This window comes from Fundulus heteroclitus, chromosome 8, assembly GCF_011125445.2.
Source record: "Fundulus heteroclitus isolate FHET01 chromosome 8, MU-UCD_Fhet_4.1, whole genome shotgun sequence".
NCBI lineage: Eukaryota > Metazoa > Chordata > Actinopteri > Cyprinodontiformes > Fundulidae > Fundulus > Fundulus heteroclitus.
Genome location: NC_046368.1, coordinates 19,833,950 through 19,856,320, shown reverse-complemented (window position 1 = coordinate 19,856,320; position 22,371 = coordinate 19,833,950). Strand labels below are relative to the sequence as shown.

At 41.0% G+C, this 22,371-nt stretch overlaps 1 protein-coding gene across 2 annotated transcripts in view; it reads right to left on the bottom strand.

Annotated features, from left to right (window-relative positions):
• arhgap24 (Rho GTPase activating protein 24) overlaps positions 1-21,145 on the bottom strand; it is an 80,904-nt gene extending 59,759 nt beyond the window's left edge. The window contains exons 1-2 of one of the 2 annotated variants that reach the window (XM_036140297.1): positions 20,703-21,145; positions 5,558-5,779 (exon numbers count right to left, since the gene is read on the bottom strand). In XM_036140297.1, coding sequence (XP_035996190.1) covers positions 5,558-5,761 — 204 coding nt within the window. In that variant the 5' untranslated portion in view covers positions 5,762-5,779; positions 20,703-21,145. Of the gene's footprint in view, positions 1-5,557; positions 5,780-20,702 lie in introns of those variants that run through there. The other variant, XM_036140298.1, reaches the window with a different exon arrangement.
• Between the last annotated feature and the right edge of the window lie 1,226 nt (positions 21,146-22,371).

The following is a 22,371-nucleotide window of genomic DNA, read 5'->3' as shown; positions in this document are numbered from 1 at the left end:
AGAGAGATTTATATGTATATAATTTGTGTGTATATTAGATTAATATGTAACTGCAAAATATGTAAGTGCATGTACATTTTTCATCCAGTTTGACTTCAGTTTTGGTTCTGAATAAATATGTGTAATCTGTCTGAAAGGTCACGATCACTGTGAACATGTGATAAGAATGAGATCTGAGCTGCCTCCTATTCATTTTGACAGCAGCTGTCTGATCTGTGGTCTGACCCAAGATGGCCGCCCTGTAGGCACGTCGGCCTAGTGGCCGGCAGCGTCCAATGGTGCGTCTACGTATATAATGTCTATGGGTTGAACACCCTGGTCAGACTGATCTGTGCTTCATTTTCCATTTTTCTAACCCTTGTCTGTCCCCCAGTTTTTGTACAATGATTCAGAATGCAGTAAAGCTAATTATGCTTGTTGATCAGACCATTTTAATAATCAGAAAAACCCTTGTTTACAAGTTGTGAAGTCATGCAAAGCTAATTTGATTCACTTTAGAGTAGACTGTCATGATTTAGACTTTGTTTGTTTATTTTGGACTTTTTCAGACTTTTCTTGGCTCAGTCTTTACCTCTAAGCCATCATCCAATCAGCTCAGTCTCCCTCCAGCCACTCTGCTCTGGATCAGCTCCCCCTGTTGCCACTGATTGCAGTCAACACGGCGCACCTGTTCACCTGTCTACATAAGACTGCCTCAGCTAACTCATCCCTGCCAGAACGCCTCATCTCACCGTGTCTCAGATTTAATGTATGTGCTTTAAGAAGATGCATTGACATAAAAGGCACCACCGTAATCCAGGACAGAGAAAAATGTTGCATCAACAAGCTTCTTTTTTTACTTAAAAGAAAAAAAAGCACCTCATATAAAAAAGCAATACTGGCCATATAGTTGCCAAGGGTGGTATTGAAAAGGGGGAGCACAACAAGCACCAGAAAGAAAAAAGCAACTTATCTAGTTTTGCCCTGAACAATTTTTCTCAGGCTTTTCTGCATCTGCTGTTAAGAGAGAGTTGCCCGGAGTGCAAATCAAGCGCAAACTGTGTGATGTGATGTCAGAGACAATTTAGACGGAGTAAGGAGAAGGATAATCGTAATCATAAATTAAGGCTTACGTAAGGAACAAGACTTTAAAAGGTCTAAGAACAGGAACCACGTCATGATCAAATGTAGTGCTTTTGTTTTGTCCATGTTTTTCAGCTTCCTGTGTAAAATCACTGTGAAAAAAATCGAAATCCCCCAAATTTTACATCTTCATGTTTTGCAAAAAGTAACAAATGTTTCATTTTTTAAGGTGTTTTCAGACCCTGGGTCTAAAACACATGTCATTTCTGTAGATTTAAAAGCGTTTTAATTAAAAAGGGAGAATAAAACTACTATTAATCACTAAAATAGCTTTGGCATCTGAGTCTATGCACTGTTTCCCCCCTTAATTTGTAAATGTACCATCAGATTAGTCCGGTACAGCCCGTACCGGACTAATCAGGCTGCAGTTTTCGTGTTTTCGTGTTTCCACAGGCAACAGAAAAGGGCAGCTGTTCTTTCTCCAACTGGGGGAGGCGGCAATTAGGCCAGTGGGAAGGAGAACAAATAGAGGCGTCACAGCAGGAGAGAGACTTAATTAATAGCTGATCTAGATATGGCTTCGCACCTCAGTGTTAGATAAAGTTTGCAGCTTGTGACAGGCCAGACGTTAAATGGGCCGTGGTGGATTTCTGTGCTCGTGTGTGTGCGTTCGCCCCGCTCTCGTCTTGATCTCGGTAGGTTAGACGTCGGGACGACATCCAGTCGGCGCTCAGGCTCCTCTTTGTCCTACATGTGTTTTTTGTTTCGGGAGGCTAATCACTCCGGATTACTTGTCTTGCGCTCCTCATTCGGCGTTGTCGGTGAAAAATCTTCCTTTTATGATCTTCGATGCTGCTCTGAGTTGAAGGTCACAGTTACACAGATTTAAGGATGTTCAACGCTCTTCTGAACCTGACCTAGTTTAAATAAAAACTCTGCTAAAAAAAAAAAATTGCAGCAGTTTCAGGTGTTCTCTACAGCTTTGGTTGAGAATTAGGGCAGCCGAGGAAAGCAGCAAATCATGTTTTCCAGGCGGTGAAGGGTGTAGGGACAGTAATTCATTTGATGTGCCTAAAATGGAAAATTTGTATTTTCTGTTAGCATCTGTTAGGAAAACTCTGGTGATTGCATCAGGACAGTGACCTCACTAAGACCTCATGTAATGTCACCTTCTATTTATAAACGAACACCCTGAGACCCAGAGCCCCCAGAAGTAGCAGTGAGGAATGGCTCCTGTTCCCGAGTCTGGCCAGCAGCCCACCTCGAGGTCTGGAGATTCAACCTTAAGAGACTTGAACTGCTGATGTGGCTTAGGTTTGGCTCAGCTTAGTTTGCTAGGAAATCAGCCAGCAGGAAAAAAAACAGAGCAGAGTACGTAGATGAGCAGAATGAAGGTTTCGATTGTGCTCCAGTTTCCCCTGGAATAGGGAGGATGTTGTTAGGACAGAAAAGGTAAGAGAGAAGGATGTGGTCTTCTGTTCTGTTAGTCTCCCAGTCTGCAAAGGCAAAAGCGTGGCGCTCTTTGTTGAGCACCTAATGAGTAAGTAAGAGGGAGTTTGACCGATATGTTTGACCAAAGTCATACAGTAGAGGGAATACTACCAAATAATAAGGAAATGTGGGCAGAAAAAAAAATCAACTCGTATTTAGTATATAGATTTCCTTTTGCTAATGGTAAAGATTTACTCCTGTTCAGTCTCAGACACTAAAAAAAACAAGTGGTATGCGACTTCGTAAACAGTGTGTCCCAACACCAGCTTCTAAATGTATATTCAGCTGCCTGAAAGTCAGTTTACAGGAAATTTAAAGTCATACGTGTGGTAATCCTGTTCAGAAACACTTTTTGTTATACTGGGTGAAATGTTCCTTCCAACCTGAAAGTAGTCCATACATTCAGAAAAAGTTGATCTCTGCAGGAGCTGCAGGCCTGTAAAAACCTTGACAAATCCCTGCCATTTGATCCGATTTGTCGGAGTTTTGTTCCTGCCCACACATCTGTCCCTCAGGTTCTGGGGTATCGCCTTATCTATTGCTTGTCCCACATGGCAATTATTTTTGATGCACTCACGTAACACCAGAGTGCGTGCTCGTCCCTTGTTAGTTTCTGCTTGCTGGCTGCTCATACACACTTCTAGTGTTTATGTATCCGGTTAGCTTAGCGGTTAGCTTCAGTTTTAGCCTTTCATCGTAGCTCATCTATTCACACCGTGTACTTTGAACATGGCTGAGAGTCACAAGAAGCAAACCACGTTTAAGTTTATGAGAAGAATAGGAAGGACTCGACATAGACTAGAAATAAATAAAATCAGAGTGGATTAGGGAGATTTTTTCACGAGATCCCCCCAAAGAGTGGAAGAGCAGGTCAGACGGTACTGGGTAAGCGCAATTAATCAAAAAGGGACTTCGGGAAACATCCAGAAAAGTTTCAGACTTTACTTTTAACCTATTATTTTAAAGTTATGTTTTCTTGGTGACAATAAAAACTGCATCTCTCCTTACCTTGTCATGTGTGCTAGACAATTTATAAACATCAACATCCCATTACTTCCTGAACTACAAATGTGCATGTGTTAATTTTTCATCCATCTTCTGCAGATTTGTCTGCCTCATGCTTTATTTTGTGGTGCCACTGCTTGTCGAGCTGCTTTTTTGTTCCAATTTTTCTAAAGAGGCAGCTACGTGGTTGCAGAGAAAGCCTTATCTCCCTTCTTTGTCCCCGTTCTCTGTCAGGATAGATCTGCTTGTTGAGATCAATGAAAACAAGCGTACAACTTGTTTTTCTTTGAAAAAGAAACAGCCAGTCAAAAGGATTTGAGTCATCGGAATCAGAGTTAGATCTTTTTTAACCTCTTTTTAAATACAACAACGACTAAATGCTGGCAGCCTGTTACTGCACAAGCACAGAATGAGAAACCCTCAGGAATATTTATATAAAAAAGGGGTGATAGATAAAGATATGTCCACTGAGGAGTGAAATCTTAAGATATTGAATGTACTTCACTGTAACTGTAACAAAACCAAAAGCCATTTATAAATAATCTAATGGCTGAAATTCTAGACATCCACATTACCAGTCACATTTCTTGGCACCCCTGGTGAAAGTATGGTGAGAGAATAAATTGTTTTGCTCCAGTAATATAGGTTCACACAGAAACAAGTCAAATCCAACGTTTAATCTGGTTAATTTATACAGTAGGGGAGAAAATCCTTACAATAATCATTATTTTCACCAGCGTTTCTGGTGTCACAACTAAATCTTCCTGCTGAAAGGCTGAGTAATGACCTGCCTTTCATAAAAAATAAAAAAGTCATCATTTCACATGATCTTGTCTACTTTTTTCTGCGTCTGGGGCGGCCTCCACGACAGCTAGCTACTGAAATTTTTTGTTCTGGCATGCCTCCCAAAATAGCTGATTGGCGTCTAATTTACGTAACGCCACCTGACAATCAATCATGCGGCTTCGTCACCAACTGACCAATCAGCAATCGCAATTTGCCCTGCAGTGAAACACCCTTTACCTGCGACAACATTGTTGGAAATTTACATTTTGAACACATTGCTGTCAAAGGGATTTCCTTAAAAATGGTTAAACGCTGTCAGTGCAATTCAGACGTGCATTATACAGAACGTTTAGAGGTCGGAATACAGTGTATATATTTTTTTCCAAGACCAAAAAGGAGTCTAGAAAAATGTGGATAGAGGCAAGATGAACAAAACAGTGACCGATGTGGAGTTACTGCATGTTCATCTGCACGAAGATAACTGCAAGCAAATGTTCCATTTTTGTTCGCAATGACATTGCATGCTTAGTGGTTAAATTAAAGGGCAATGCTTGATGCTATATATTGATGTATTTTTCATATATGTGTGTTGCAACTTCTTCTTGTATAAGCTGAGTCTTTGTTAGCTACAATCAGGTAACAGGACTCTGATTTTGCACAATGCGTTTAACAGGTAGTGGAATTTAAACTTTGCAGTCCTGACATTGAATTTGACACAGAAGCTAAAAAAGTATTGCACAAAAATAAGCTTCCAACTTTCCCTCCGATCAGAAGAATGCAGATTCTAACCTGCAACAAACTGTCCCTTCAGCTTTACATGGGTCTGTGGGATTGTTCTGAGGTCTGAGGTATTTAGGCAACAATAGCTTAGAATAGTCATTTTAAGTCATTACCTTTTTAATGTATTCACCTTTAGTTATTGATTCAACAAATGGTATGTGAATGATTTCCTTTTGGATGGATGGGTTTGTCAAAATAAGTGCAGGGATCGTTTATAGCGTCAAACAATTCAATATACATTAAGAGACCACTGTGCAGAATGTATTTATTTTTGCTTGATTAGCTTAAAAGTAAGAAAAAAAAAGAACATTTGAGTCTGCCAAAAAGTTACCTAATTATTCAATTATCTGGTTGTGTGCATGATCTCAAAGCTAAGTGGTGTGTTGTTGTATGTGGCCATCTGTCAGGTTTTTGAGTGCATAAACAGCCTCACCAGAGGTTTGGTCTCCTCCTCATCTTTGAAGTAGTAGAGCAGCTCCCCTCTCAGAACAAACCAGCGACTGTGCCACGTCTTGACAAAACCTCCTTGCTTCCTGAGCCAGCCGCACCGGATCGCGCTGGACTTCTGACTGTCGGTGCCGGGCTGACCTCCGCAGCGCTGAGGACTGCTGTGCTGAGACACGCTCTGCTCGTCCATAGCAGCAGCAGCTCCGTTCTGAAAACAAAAAGAAGGACGTTAGAGTCATTTTCCCTGCAGGTGCTGAAGGTTTTACGTTCTGGATATCTTTGCCGGTTGATGACAAACCTTTTTGAAAGCCTTATGTTGCGTTTTTATTTTAAGGAGGCTGAACCAGAGCATGTTTTTAGTCATGGTGAGACAAAGGCAGAAATGAAAACTTGGTTAACATGTGCACAGACCAAAACTGTCTTTAATCTTCCTTCCCACGAGCTGTCAGGTCTGCCAGGCTTAATTGTTTTACTGATTTATTTATCTCCCGTTGTAGTAAATCTGTCAAGCCTGAATCGAAGGACAAGCCCTTTACAGTTCAAACAGTCTTAGAATAAAAGAAATACTGATTTATCTATGAAGATATACCCCTTAGATACATTACTCAAAAGCACAGAAAACTCCATCATAACTTTTTTTTTAATGACTCCACATCTAAAAGAGATACGATTGGAAACCCAAAACGTGAATCTAATCTTGAACGTTTTGATAGTTTCTTTTTGGACAATGCATAGAGCGAAAGGGAACTAAAAGTAAGTGAAATTTTCTTGAAATTAGTGTATTTTTCCTTGATTAGAGCAGGTAAATAAGACTATTTGCCAATGGAATTAGATTGTTGCACTTAAAATAGGAACAATTCATCTCCATCATCTTATTTCAAGTGCAGGATATCTAATTATCTTATTTTAGGGGTAAAAATACTCATTCCATTGGCAAATAGTCTTATTTAGCTCCTCAAATCAAGGAAAAATATAGTAATTTCAAGAATTTTTTTACTTACTTTTAGTTCCCATTTTGCAGTGCAATTTCTGCTTTGCACGTAAGAAAATGCTTCAACATAGGAACAAGTTTTTGTTCTTATTTTGAGCAAATCGCTGTGCAGGTTCAATTAATCTACTGATGAATGTAGCAACACATTTCCACCACTGCATTTATAATACGTTTGTGGTCCTATCCACAATCAGCACTGAGTTAAAAGAAAAAGAAAAAAAAAACATTCAGCACATCTTGTTTCCATATCAACTCGCATACCTCTGCTTTAGCCAGTGACATGTGCTGAGTTTGCTGCTGTCAGCTCTGAGCACTGCCATGTTGTCAGTGGCGCTCATTGTGCTTGGCTTGGTGGATGTCCAACCAGCCCCCAGATCCAGATGAGGACCAGATGCAGCTCAGCAGTGCTCCAGGCAGCAGTGGAGCAAGTGCAGAAAGGCTACTGTGGTGCAGCCGTAACCCACTGTGGTCATGGGCATTGCCATTGGACAGTCGCTTGCAAAAGCACATGGCTTTTTTTCATGTTGTTTTACATTTCCAACCACAAACATCAATGGATTTCACTGGGATTTCACAGGATAGACCAACACAAAGTAGCTCACAGTTGTGAGGTGGAAGGAATATGTGTTAACCCCCCCCCCCCCCCCCAATTTTTACACATAAAAGCCTGAAATTTTTGACTGAACCATTGTTACCTAAAAGCATCCTTTTGTCTTGTTTAGGATTGTTGTCCTTTTGGAAGGTTGTCCTCTATATTACTTTTGCAGCTGCTAATGTGCTTTCTTTTGGGATCACTCTGTATTTAGCTCCATCCATCTTCCCATCAGAGTTGACCTGTCTCCCTAACGAAGACGCAGGCGAGGAAAACAGGCAGGGTCCAGTACCAGCTGGAGCTAAACCCGCTTAAGACCACCACCCCTCACTAGCCTCAACAGCACGGTGTGTACTGTGCATCATTTCTGCTTCATAGGAACCATCCTCTCTCGAGACCTGACATGATCCCCAAACATTGACACTGAATAATGTATTTTCTGTTATAGATTGTAGTGGTTGCTCTGCTTGCTGATACTTGTCTGCCTGTTTTTTTTTTTTGTTTTTTTTTATGTATGTATGGTGCAAGCGTTGGAATTCCAAGCCAAATTCTTTGTTTGTACCCAGAAAATTAATACATTTAATAAAGTTGATTCTGATTCCGATATTTGAAGACTACCTCTTCCATCCACCTCGTGATTAGGGCTATACACTAATATGAGTTTGTCTATGAAAGGAAATCACAATAAAACACTTTTAAGTTTGTGATTTGATGCAACAAAATGTGAAAAGCGTCAAGGAGTATCAATCCTTTTGCAGGTCAGTGCATAAGCATGACGGGATTCAATGGGAGTCACACGTTCCTGCCTGTTCACTCCTCTGCATTCCTCTAAGAACTAATTGTTCTTTGACAACATTGTGAAGTTTTAATCTACTGATTATCTTTCAATCCTCTCTTACAATTTGAAGTACTTTTTGAGTTGGGCATAAAGCAGGGTGGGATCGTATTTCAAAACAAGGATCAGCTCATTGAAGAAAATAATCCTTGTTGCATGGGAGTATCTAAGAAACAGCAGTAGGAGTCACCTGTTTCCCTAACTTGATCCAGGGATATTAATACCAGACAAACACCTAAGTCCACTCCCAAACAGAAATCAGACATAGATTTATATTTTTAAATTACAGTGTGGATGGAGGTAAAGCATTCAAAGAGAGGTCACAGCTCCACAACATCATGCTTTCTGTACGGGGCTTTGTAACTGCACTGCTGGGACTGATTGGTCGTAGAATGAATTGAAACTATAAATAACTCCCGACCTTGCTTGGTGTATACAACTTTGAGGTGGTTGACAGTAGAAACATTGGTTAAAATTTACATCACGCTCAGGCTTTGTCTACAGGAAAAACATTCTCATGAATTTGGTGCAAGCATATTGAGACCATAAATTACAGGATACAATGGGGGGAAAAAAAATTATGTGTTTTGCTCTTTATGATTAACATGGTAAAACTGCTTCAGGAAGGTGATAATGTTGATACTGTGGCTACAAAAAGGGTTTAAACTGATTCCTTATGATAAAGTCATGTGATATTTACAGAATAATAGCAGCAGAAAAAAAGCCTAACAGCATCTGGTACAAATCAGGACAGCAAAAAATGGCATTGTAAAATGATCCTAATGCACTGCACTCTTTGTACTTCAGCTTGAAGACCCTATTATTTTAACTGTTTTAATGCACTTTGCATATTGTTATGTCTGCTAATAATGTTGCATTTGATTTGTCGCAGAGATGGGAGCTCAAAACTGGAAATGACATCATGTGCCAGTTTGGAAAGTTCTGCTTGTGAGCTGATAAACAACGGGATTTACTAATTTCTATGGTGCCTAACTGATAACATCAGTACAAGCCAAAACGTTTTTTTTTATTTCTCTTAAGTTTATTAGTTAAAAGACAAGAGGAAAATATCCATAAACACTAAATCCATTAGGTTTGAGTTTGGACTTTCCCAGCTTGAAATCACACCTCAGTGGGTGTTGGAACAATTTCAACGTATACCATACTTTAAAGAAAAACTAAATATTTTCAAAACCAAGTTTTTATCACAGCTTTGTTTTCTATTTAAACATAGTCAGATGAGACGCCTGAAATTGTGGGGTTTTGGCTGATTGTGTGATGTCAAGTTGTCAAGTCAAGTTTATTTCTAAAGCACATTTCAGCAGCAAGGTGGTTCAAAGTGCTTTACATCATAAAGACATTGAGAAAGTCACTAATTGTGAGACAAGCAACAAACATTAAATTGTATCAAGTTGGTCAGTGTTCCTGTTATTATGGGCCGAAGGTAACTCTGAACAAGTGGGGTTTCAGTCTAATTTAAAATAAGTCAGTGTTTCAGCTGATTTGAGGTTTTCTTGAAGTTTGTTCCAGAATCCTGGAGCATAGGAACTAAATGCTGCTTCTCTATGTTTGGTTCTGGTTCTATAGCAGCACACCAGGTCAATTAACTGGGTGATTCTCACAATTTACCAGGCTGCCCTCTTTACAAAACTAGAAGAAGTCCTCTCCTGCGAACCCTCTTAAAGACGCCAGATGTAACTCTGAGAATTTTTATGAAACAATGGCAAAAAACAGAAATGACCTGACTGTTTTGTCCACTCAGCACATTAAAACTAGTATACTGGAGACGTATGCTGTATGAAACACCTGTGTGTAGATGTATGTGCAGCCTATTTATGGCAATGCTTTCCCCCCTTGAGTCACAGTCTCTAAAATAGGCAGTGAAACAAGATAGTTTGTAATAACGATTTCTTTCCTTCCAACATAAATGCAAACTTGGAAAAGCAGAAACAGGATACCTTCGCAAGGCAAATATGAAACTTTTCATCATAAACTTGTTTGTTGAAAAATAGCAATTGACACAGGAACGTTTTTTTCCAATTCATCCGTTCGTTCATCGATCCATCCATCGATCCATCCATCGATCCATCCATCCATCGATCCATCCATCCATCCATCCATCCATCCATCCATCCATCCATCCTAAACTTATATTTAGCCTGAATGCCATTTTTGTTGCGCAACAACAGGTTTGTTTAGGCAATGAACAACTATTAATAAGTGCCAAAGGCAATTATTAACAAATTTATTAATATTAATGAAAATTAGCAGAGTGGCACACCGCTTCAATATTGAAGACAAAATGTTCTCTGTTTCTGTTACACACACATAAGAGAGCTAACACAAACAGCTTTTCTTCAAAATACAATAATTTATCAACAAAATCCTTCAACATCTAGTTAAAATACTTCAGTCAACAAACTTTAATTGGACTGGTAACACTCAACTAAACTACAAAGTAAAAATTTAAATAGGTAATACTACGGGAAAAAAAACAATAGAAAAAGGAAAAATAAGAATAAAACTGAAACACCAATAACCAATAAAATGTAGAGATATCGCTGTTTGGTGTGAATATGTATGTTTTGAGGAATTGGAGTAGAGGCCAATGCAACTTTAAAAGCTAACAGGAGACAACAGTTGCCATGTTTATGCAAAACAAAAGAGAAAATAAAACATTATTTTAATAAGATATCGTTTCAAAAATTGTTTTCTAACTTAGAAATTCATTACAATTTAACAACCAATTCGTAATGTTGCATTATCCAGCCATGAGTGACTAAATAAATGGAGTGATGGACTACCAAGATGGCGGCTCAGCTAACCACTGAGAAAACAGTGGTTGCGTTGCTATAGCAACCACCTGTATCTTTGAGTACCACTAATACAAATATGATGAGTGCTGGCGGCGTGCTACAGCCAGTCACCGCGTGAACAGAACATGTTGTAAACACAGCAGAACTAATGGGAGCGTAATCTGTCTTAGCATTAGCACAGCTTTAGCTTCAGCAGCTGACAAAAGAGACACAATGACATGTTCTATGTATGTTAGTGAGACAGTTAAAAGTACCCTTTTTAAAAAATCTTCAACAATAGTTCAAATCAGGTTCTAATACAATCAGTTGGCGTGCTGGCCAATGTTTTCCATCAAGATGATTTGCAAGTCCCAACGTTTGATTTTTTTTTTGCACTTCTCCAACTTCCCCCCAAAAATGGTAGGCAGACATCCAATGAGTCAAATCCTACCAGTTAGCCCCACCATACATGCACCCACAGCGCATTGTAAACCACCACCAAATTCCACACAAAAGCACAAGGGTAAAAGAAAAAGTCCCATGTCCGACATGAAAAAAAGAAACGTCCCATAAGCCAAAGCAGTAGTTTCCAAAACTGAGGTTAGGAGCCCACTTGGGTCGCCGATCAACAAGTGATTCTCTTCAGAAATTACACAAAGTATAAAAAATGAGAAAAAGTGAAGCGTGTTTATGCAACAAATGTTACAAGAGGTAAAAAGCAGTAATTAAAGATAAATAAAAGCAATCTATTGGCCTTCAATGCAGTTTTTGTCATTGTACACCGGCTAATCCGACTCAGAGTCCGTGGAGTGGCGCTCCGTACTTATATCCAGCTTTGTTTGCGTTGTCAATGTACACCACTTGATAGCATCTTTGACAAACTTTTCCCCGCCGCTGCCATGAAGGAGCATCCTCTGACATCTTGAGTCGAAGCACGCCCCAGGATGTTCTCACAGCACGCCCCCGAACTTTCACCATTCCGAGAAGTCTGTGGGAAGAGCCACTCTGACCTTCTCTGTAAACAACAACAGCTCAGTGTACAGCGGAGACGGATACATCCATAAACACCATGCACCCAGAAGGACAGCACCAAGATAGCTGCAAATCAGGCCTCTGAGCTTTTGTGGCATGTAATTTCTTAGCAGGGTGCACCCTATTTTGTGGCTCTGCGGTAGTCACAATAAAACACATGCATTCGAGGCCCTCAAGTACACGCGAAAAGAATGGCGAGACCTTCCTTCGAGAGCCACATACCTTTCAAGTCATCATCATTTTGTTTCTATTTGTGAACGGCGGGGTTAGGACCAAATCTCTGTCTAACTCAGTCCATCCAGCGATGAGTGCTCGAGCAGACGGTGTCAGACTCACAGACGTCTGCATGCTGATTTAAAAATACCCGTCTGTCGGTGAAATCATAAATACAGCTATTTAATAACTCTTATGTAATTATGACAGCTGCACTTTGACGAAAAACAAGATCAGACGTTTGACTTTCGCTGTTGATGATTTAAAAGACTCTGTATTGTATCAAATGGGAGACATGAATTATAGATATGAGGGGATCTTTCAGGAGTCATTCAGCAGGACCATGCACAAATGCAGCATCTAGAGAGTGCTAGTTTGCAGTGCTTACACACAGTTTTTGTTTCCGATATGGGAAAGTTCTGTGGCGGGGAGCACACAAAAGCCTGCAGCTTGACAGGTCTTTATTTGAATTGTGTGACTCTGGGGCAAAGTCAATTGAGGCCTCTCTGTGGAGAGTAGGCCATCCTTTGGGAAATTAAACTTGTGCAAGCTTTTTTTTTTTTTTTTTTTTTCAGACTATAAAGACAGTTTTCTGATCTTTTGGCCAAAGTGGGGAATTTTTGGGACCACAGGAAGTGGCCGGCTACAACTGCAACACAAACCACAGCCGGGAGAAAAAATGAATTGGTGGTTTACGCAGCGCCGTAGACTGAAACAGCAAAACTTAATGACTGTTGACATTTTTTTTAACGACAGATCTTTTAATACTTCTGCTCTTTTACCCAGAAATGGCACTTTCTAAGAAGTCAAAACATCCACACCAGCTGGATTGATACTTGATGCATAGCAGCATTATACCTGTTGCTCGTGGCTTTCTTCTTCATAGAAAACGAGTGTCACAATTTCTATACTGCTGTGGTCATTCTAGCCTTGTGCTGCACGACGAGGTTTATAGATTAACAGGTTCCCAAAACTAGATTAACACACCCAGCCAGTTTATGTTTACCTGCAACAGCGGTGGCCATAAACCCTAAATGGGCTTAATAACACATAACAGCACTCCACATTGTAATGCATCACTACCACTAGAAACAAAAAAAATCCAGTGCAAGGATGTGTGCAATACACTGGTGACATTTAATCCAGTTGAAAATGTTGTATTTATTTTGTTATCATGGTAAAGTTGTTGTCACTCTGTTTCTTTACTTCACATGCATGTTATTGTATCTGAAAAAGCTTTTGAATGGGTTTAGATGTGAAGTAAAGAAGTGCATTTTAAGAAAGGCCATGTATGTATTGGGGAATACATTTTTTTTTTTCATGCTGAATGTTTGCTCGACCATCTGGGGATGCGAGTTCAACGCAGCGTTCAAAGTCTGATGTCTCAGTGGCGTTGGCGATGAGCGAGTCGTGCAGGACTGTGTCACTGTTCTCTGTTTTCATTGTTGTCTCCATTTTACTGCTAACCGTTTGCCTGCAGGAGTCAAAATGATGTACTGGCAACGTCTACACATCAATAGATTCAGGGATAAAGGTTAAACCACATGCATCGATGTGATGCAGTATGCTGATGATATTGCTATTGTAGCCCATCAGGAAAAACAACAAACAACTTACAATGCATTCTGAATGACTTTGTAAAAGCTTACAAGCAGCTTCATCTGGCCTTTCATATAAAGACGGTCCGAATCCTGGGTCACCATCACCCACTATAAACACACCTGTCCAGCTCCTAAAGAACGCCATTGACAAAAATAATTTGGAAAATGTGCACCGCTTTATATATTTAGACAGCCGACGATGCAGTAATTCGCTGCGGCAGCTGTAGAAAGGCCGCCTCAAGGCTCACCAGAAAGATCCATGAAAACCCACTTCTAGGCCAATACTGAAATTCTGGTCTACAACCTGTTGTGCTGCTCACTTTCTTACATGAATAAAAAGACTGGACCACATAAAGCTGACAAATAGAAGCAGCACAGGGATTTGCCTGAGGTGATTTGGGAAAACCCTCAGAAATGACCATTGGCAGAGGAGCGCAATTACCAAGGTCATGTATAAACCATACGCCTTTCTCTTGCCATACAAAACGATTACAAAAAAAATCAAAGTGCCACAGAAAACCTCAAGACAGAGCAAGATGCAACCAATAGAGTGATGTCAAATCCCCCTTTTTCAGGAGTGGGCAACACTATACAACGAGAACCTGCACCATGTTGAAGAAGACAAAGGCTGGCACTGAAAGGAGAAACCATGCTCCAAAACGAATAAAAAATGCAGTGTCCCCCTTAAAATAAGCACTGTTCACACTGCCCCAAACGATGCAGATCCAGGATTGGTGTTGCCACCAAGGGACCCAGAAAAAGGACAATTATACTTTAAAGAAAACGGACCACTGCTGATGATGACCCTTCTTTCTCAGTGCTCTACAGTTCAGCTGTGTTTTCCCCCCAAAATACCAATAGGAGTTTTCTGCTGCATCAGCTTGCACCACCGTTTGGGTTTTTGTTGTATTTTTGGTTTAAACTGAACTCCGAGTCTTTGGTTGTAGCAGGCAAAAAAAAAAAAATGCTTTTCAGCCTTCTTCCTCCTTTTAATCACATTTGCACTCTTCAGAACTGCACTTGTCGTATGTTTGCGTTTGAGATTGTGCCAGTCTAGTCACAGCGCCGACACACCTACATGTGATCACTTATGCTTCTGTCATACGGGCCTAAAGGCTGACTGAGGAACATTGTTCACTTCCTGTTTTCAAGGAGGATGATTACAGAGAAGAAGGGAACGGACCACCAATCACTTTTTACCCATAAAGAGGAAGAGGCATCGTAAAAATTGGCCAACTAGCAAAGAGCAGTAGATTTTTTTTACAGGACGTAAACATTGCATGCATTAGTCTTGTTTTGAATGACAGTTTTACGTGGTCATCCAATACATGAAAGCTGCTAATAGTTTAGAAATGTAATAACTGCGGTTTAGCAGCAAGGCATCTTAAAACTAAGCAACATTGGTGGTCCTATCCAGGCTCCAGTGCACTGAAGCTATTACTTAATGCAACCACAGACACTGGTGAAAACTGAATATGAAACTCGTTACTCTGAATGTAGGAGACCACTGTGTACAATCATCATATGTATTACATTTTAGTCAATAATCTAAAGCACACTGCCTTAGCGTTTTTGAATAGCACCAATCCTAACACAAATATAACCTAGTCAGCAATTCAGCATGTTGGAAAGCTGACGAAACCAGCTTAGCAAACCCGGTCCGTGCTTTTTTTTTTTGGAGTCAAATTTCCCCCATCTTTTACAGATGACAGCGCAGAAAACGGCAAAAAATCGTACCAGGACATGAGAAACACAAGTGGGAACATGATCTTTACTTTGTCAGTCAGCTCTTTCAGCTCTTTAAATATCCCCAAGGGACTTCCTCCTTTAGAGCTGGCACAAAATACAGCCCCCCCTCCCCCGTGACCCACATGTGTCGAAGACAAATTTAAACCTTGCCTGCCAAAGCTGCCGTACTTCAGGCACAGTCCGTTGCTGGTAGACTCCTGCCATTGGAGACACAGAGGTGAGACGAGAGCAGGCTTCTTGGTGCGCTGTTGCCGCGCTAATCGTCAGGGAGGATGTGAAAGAGGAAGGGCTTTCAGAACATCCTCAGATGGGAAATATTTTTACACGTGAAATCAAACAGCAAACCACTGCTTGCATAAACGAAGTCTATCATTTTATTTTATTTTTTTCTGACACGGGAAGGAGTTACAGGGAGGTCAGGGTCCGGGAGAGGGGGCTTCATTACGGGGGTAAGGATGCAGTTCATGAGCGGTCACCACCCACAGGGCTCACCGAGTCAATAAAGCAGATGGATGAACACAAACAGGGAGAGACAAAAGGTAGTGTGGTGGTTAATACCGCAGACACAGAAGGGTCAGTTCAGTGGTTCCCAGTGAGCTCCTGGATGACTCACTGTTATGTCTACGCCACGCGTGTCCCTCTCCTGGCTCTAGGGTGACACACTGACACCGCCCGGCCCACCCTTTCCCATTTTCCGCCGTGCCATGTGTCGACGCATGTCTGGTGACTGAGCAGCGAGCCTAAAGGGGAGACAAGGGTTAAGCTCCGACTTGGACCGGCTGACTCACCCTACATGTGTCTGACAGCGTATCACAGCCGAACGAAGGCTTCTGCCGATGCGACAGCCTTTTGAAATGTGAACGCAGGAAAACACATAGAGGGACTTCTCTCTGACAAAAAGGCTGTTGTGTAAGATCTCATTGCATTTTTTTCTTTCTGTTTTTTTTTTTTTTTTTTTTTTTTTTGCATTTGAGAGACCAAACCGACCCTAAGCTGAATATGAAGTTTTTGCAAAAGCATTCTCGACTCCTAAAACGTTTCACATGTTGCAACATTAAAATTGATGTATCTTAACGGTAAGTGTGGCAGAAAACATACACTGATTAACATCCCCCATGAAATGCCATCATGCAGGGCTCGTTCTTTTCCTTCGGCAGTTTGGTGAGTGGTTTTGATCAGCGCACCTTCAAGTGTTAGAATAGCTCAGTCAAATCAAAGTTCGGACCCAGATCCAGTTGGACATGTCTGGCAAGCCGTTGTTCACAGACACATCCTGACTGACCTGGAGGTGTTTTGGATAGATGAGTGGGCAGAAATGTAAGTCTCTAAAGGTGTTTACATGTGGAAGCACAGATGTGCGCTTGCACTGAAAAGTTGTGCCTTTTACTCCCAGCTCTACCCTTGACGAGGCAGAACTGTGCCGATAATCACGGTCGGCTTTCTGTACCTAAGCAAATCAGTGACAGCTCATAAAAGGCTGTGGTAGCTTACATTAAGGGAGGTTTCAAATGCCTCTGAGACTGCTAGAAGCATGGCTAAAAATTGTAATGTTCATTTGCAAAATAATCGCAGAGGTGAAGCAGAACAATGTTAAAGCTGCAAGATGTAGCTCTGAATCTTTGCCTCACTTGGCATTTGGGAATCTGTTTGAAAAAAATGCAAATTAGAGATATTTGCTGTTGCTCCAGTGAAGAATTTATTAAGGCAGGTAAAGTCGTAGTTTTCTTTGTACCAGGGAAAATAGCAAAGGAACCAGTGAACTGCAGGGACTTGTCTCAATTGACCTTTTTAAAATTAAAAATAATGTTTAACTCAATTGTCCCCGCTGTCCTCCTTTAACCATGCTTTAGTCTGCTGTGTGAATTCAGCTGGTACTGTATACCGTGCATTATTTGAGCTCTGTTTGTCTTTCTTTGTTGTTGCTGCATATCGTTTTCTTTATGTTTTAACTATGAATTTATCTGTCCAGCCAGCCGTGTAGTCCCCACACGCCTCTGTCCGTGCTCCTTAATTACTCAGGGTGTTTTTTTTTCACCCTTTCAGATTTAGCCTTTATGTGTCCAGTGCCACCCCTGGAGATCTGCTGGCAGCAGCTCACAGGGTGCAACACATACGATTTCTGTCGAAAAGCAAGCAAGGTCTGGCAGTGCACAGAGGAAAATTCCTTTAACAATGACAACAGGAAGGGTTTTAATGAGGCAACTTCGTCTTGACGACACGGTGCTAACTGTGGTTGTTGTCTTTTGGTTGCATTATCCCTTCAAGTGTGAGAAGTTTGTTTTCAAAAATGAGCTGTTCATCCAGTATGATCCTGTTCTCTGTTTGGTCTCAATTTACAGCAAGCATCAGAAAAAATATATATAAATACAGTTTCAACATGGTCTAATTCAGTCCGGATGGACTCAACTCAATCAAACTCCCATGCAAATCCAATTATAATTCATCAACATAGCTAATCATTTTCTAAATCCACTTTTAATTAAGATCAGTTCTCTCCAGTTAAGGTTATACTGATTTTTGAAAACCAGGATATTGGGAATAAACTAATATAAGGCTTGCTTCCATCTTCACAGGTGGTAAACCTCTAACAATATATGACATACACATGAAATGCTGAAAAGATAATGAGTCAAAAGCGAACAAATAGCAGATTTTAATATTATGAACAATTATTATAGGGATTTGCAAAATAATTCATAACCCTTAATTAAGCTTTACAGCTTTTGTCACCAACCACTAATGTAAATGTACTTTATTAGGATTTTATTCAAAAGAGCAACTCATTGTCATGCATCACGGTGGAGAGGAAAGAAAGGAAAACATGTTGTAAAATTGTAAATTTCAATACTGAAGTCAATACTTAAGAATGTTTCTACCAGTTTTGGGGAGTTCGTTTTTTTGGCTATTAATTTTTGCTAAATTGTTCTCTAGGGAATTATTCTCTAGGGAACATGCTGTTTGTCAAACTATAACCTTGAGATTCCTCCCCTTGCACACCAGGGAGAGGATCTGAACCAGAAGCACAACTAGAAGTTTCAGGACTAAGCCCGTGAGGACTGGGGTGTGACTCCCCTACTCTAGTGTCACTGACCTGCCGGAGGACAGACATCCACCTCAGTCGCAAGTCTTTTGCATCCTTCTGACAGGTTTTAAACAACCCGGTAATAAGCTTAACCATTTTTTCTATCAGTGCTTATTTTCCAATGCTAAATAAAAAAGCTTCCTCACAGGGTGATGCTGCCACCACTGTGTTTCACCGCGGTTGTGCTGTGTTCAGGGTAAACTGCTGCGTTAGTATTCCTCCCCATAGGGTCTTGCATGTCAAATAAGTTGGACTTTGGTCTCTTCTGACCACAGTATTTTCTTCAACATGTTTGCTGTGTCTCCTATATGGTACTTCTTAAGCCTTTCTTTAAACAGTGGCTTTCGTCTTGCCACTCTTCCATGAAGCTCAGGTTTGTGGAGGGTATTACTAACAAAGGCGCCGTCAACAGATTCTCCCCTCCCAGCCGTGGATCTCTGCAGCTTCTCCAAAGTTGTTATGGACCCCATGGCTGCTTCGGTGGACATTCTCTCCTCTTGGTGGGTTTGCAGTTGTTAATGTTGTTTCATTGCCTGACCCTGCTTTAAACCTGTCCAGGTTTATCCCTGACATGTCTGCCGTGCTCCTTCATGCGGCTGTTTGTTCACTGATGTTCCCGGTTCAGCAGCCTTGCTGAACAGCTGTATTTATAGTCAGGCTAGTTGCACGCAGGTGTTTCCTAGTTAGACGGTTCTAATTCGTTTGATTTGCATTTGATTTAGGGGAATCAAATCAAAAGGGGACAATTAAATGTCCACAGCACAGTTATCAGATCCTTTCTTTTTTTAACAGATTTTGAAAACCATTTATCCTTTCACCTCCGCTTCAGAAGTTATGCATTATTTTGGGTTAGTTATAAAACGTCTCAGTAAAAGACATGAAAGATTTGTGTTTTAAATGTGACAAAATGTCGAATTGTTCAAGGGTTTTAAACACCGTAAGCCACTGTATGAAGAAACACAGGTGAGGGGCGCAGCCATTCTTATGTGATCTCTGAATTTCTGCCACCTGTGCGTCATGTTTAAAACCCTTTCACAAGCCTTTACTGTTCAGGGTGGGTTTTTGTGCAACACCTAGATTTTGAAATGATCTCCCCATGTTTATTCTAAACGCACCAGCACAAATAAATCTGTCCTCTGCTCTCACCTCCTACCAGAAAGCACACAAGCATTTCTGAAAACGTAATTTAAAAAAAAAATATTGCCATGTTTCCAATTGATCTCTACAACTGTGCCGGTCCATTTCCAGTCTCTCTCCTCCGCCTCGTAATAAACAGATATCATAAAGTTAGATCGGGGAGCAGGCGGGCACAGCAGCTGACACAGGGAACCTGATCCCTGTGGCTTTCCAGCAGCACAGCTTGTGCGCTGCAGACATTCCTGGCGCAGGAGGGTCATCATCCCTCCTTTTACCTCAGCTCATACCCTGTTTGCTTTCACATCTCCCTTTTCCATTAACCCAGCAAGCTGGCGGGGGGTGACAGTGGCTGCAGAGCAGTATTTTCCATCCTCCAAGCTGTTTTTTCAGCATTTTTGACCTGTCCTTGGCAGCTCATCTTCACCTCATTCCACGTTTTTCCACCTTCCAGATTTAGTCTAGCCCCCGTCTGTCAGCCGTTGTGATCGGCAAAGTCCTGGCACAGTAGTCCAGAGATAACAACGTTTCAGGGTTTTATGACAAAACCCAATAGACAAACAGAGGTCACTGTTTTACAAAGCTCTAAGAGGGACCTCGCAACCTTCGTGCAAAACAGCAGTAGTACAAATAAATCTGTTAGGAAAGCGGTTTTGGTCTGTAAAGCTCTGGTCTAAGGAAGCCACAGGTGTTGTGATGTTGTAACAGCTTTTGTCTTTCTGCAGTGTTGATGATTTAAAACGGTTATAACATATCACATTGCTGAGCCATTACACGATTGATCGTCAATTAAATAACGCAGTCATTACATATTCTTTCTGATATAAGACATATGTAATCATAGTAAAGAAACATCTGTCAACTCTTGAACAGAACCCTAATTGTATTCTGTTTCATATGCTACTACCATGCTGCAAAAATACGTCATAACTGGATATGAAGGTATATGAAGGATCATATATATATATATATATATATATATATATATATATATATATATATATATATATATATAAAATCATCATTCAGCTGATGAAAAGGAAATATTCTTTGCCTCCAAAGAATAAAAATTCAGGCACCCAACAGCAGACACAGACGCAGACCCACCTTGTGTACAGACAGCCTTGTTGAATCCCTCAGCTTTGTTGAGTGGTGATGCACACCTTGTCTCCAGTCCACTGACAGGTAATCAATCAACAACAGAAATCCAAGACAAGCTCAAGTAGGAGTCCCTCTGAGCTGCTGCTGCTTCTTCTCTCCTCCTGGATTGACTCGGACGGACTGATTGAATTAGCTCAGGCTCAGACGAGCTGTTAGAAACTTTTGCCCTGACTGCTTCATACCATCTGCATTCTGAGAAAAGTCTGTCTTGTGCTCGGGATGACTGTCGTGGTCAGCACTGACACACTCACACATAGACACACACACAGACACACACACACACGGGGGGCACCGGTACAGCTGAAGCCCGCCCAGAAACACGCACACTCGCAACAACACACACACACACACTCCCTCCCTCACGGCACTGCAATATGCAGCCCAAACTCCTCCAGTGATTCTGTCTGGTGAGGCTCCGGCTGTGTGTAGTGGTTACACAGTGGAGGAGGAGGAGGAAAGAAGGGGAAAAACGAAGGAGAGGGAGGGGAAAGAGTGCATGATTATGTTTGAGGAAGTCTTAGAGGGAGAGCTGTGCTCCAGACCAGCTCTGACTGCATCTGACTTTCTCCTTTATTCACAATAAAAAAGGAAAAAAAAGGCAGCTTTGAACTCTAATGGTCTTCCACTCATTTCAAACATCTGCATAAACAGCCAAGAATTTATTTTCCTATGAATCATAAAGAGGAGTAAAAAAAAATGAATTTTCCATTCATCATCTGTGACTAATTCTGAACACAGAACTAGAGAGAGAGAGAGAGAGAGAGAGAGAGAGCCCGAGAGAGAGAGAGAGAGAGAGAGAGGAGAGAGAGGAGAGAGAGAAGAGAGAGAGAGAGAGAGAGAGAGTTATCCCTGTTCTAAGGTGTCTTTAGAAAGATGACATAAAACTAATGGCTGTGCAAATCTGCAGCTCGACAAAACATTTATTTAGTCTCTGTCCTCACTTTGGTTGAAAGCCAGCTGTATACACACCCCAGGAACTGCAGTTTTGTTTATTTGGGACCGCTCTAAATGTTTTTTTATTGCGATTGCAACGGTTGCTTCCCGAGAACATTTCTGCTGAAGAGGGAGCACGATCCTCCGCATGCATGCATGCATACAAAGACTAAAGCTGAGAATTGCAGCTGCAATCAGATATCTGTCGCAAAGCCTATATATAAATATATATATAAAAAACATGAACTGTTTTTGAAGCAGCAGGCTAAACTTCCTCCTTTTTTGGTCAGTTATGATAAACAAAAACCTTTTTGATCTACATGAATGCCAGAATAATGAGAGAGGAGCTTTTTTTGAGGAAAATTGTAGATTTCTTCAACTTCGAAAGTTTACATAAGTTACCTCAGTGCGTAGTAGAAGGTACGTTTTTTCAACTGTATGACCCGACTCAACATTTTTGGTAATCTTCTCTCTCTCTCAGTTTGCTTGGATTTCGCCCATTCCTCCGACAGAACCGCTGCCCACAGATTTCCTGCAGAACTGATATAAGGTTTTGGGCTGGCTGCTCCAAAGTATTGACTATGATCTCCCAGAGCCACTCTCTAACTAATTATGAAGGCATCCGTCTTGTGAAGTGCACCAAAGCACCTTCAAAAAAAAAAGACACTTTAAGCTTCTCCTT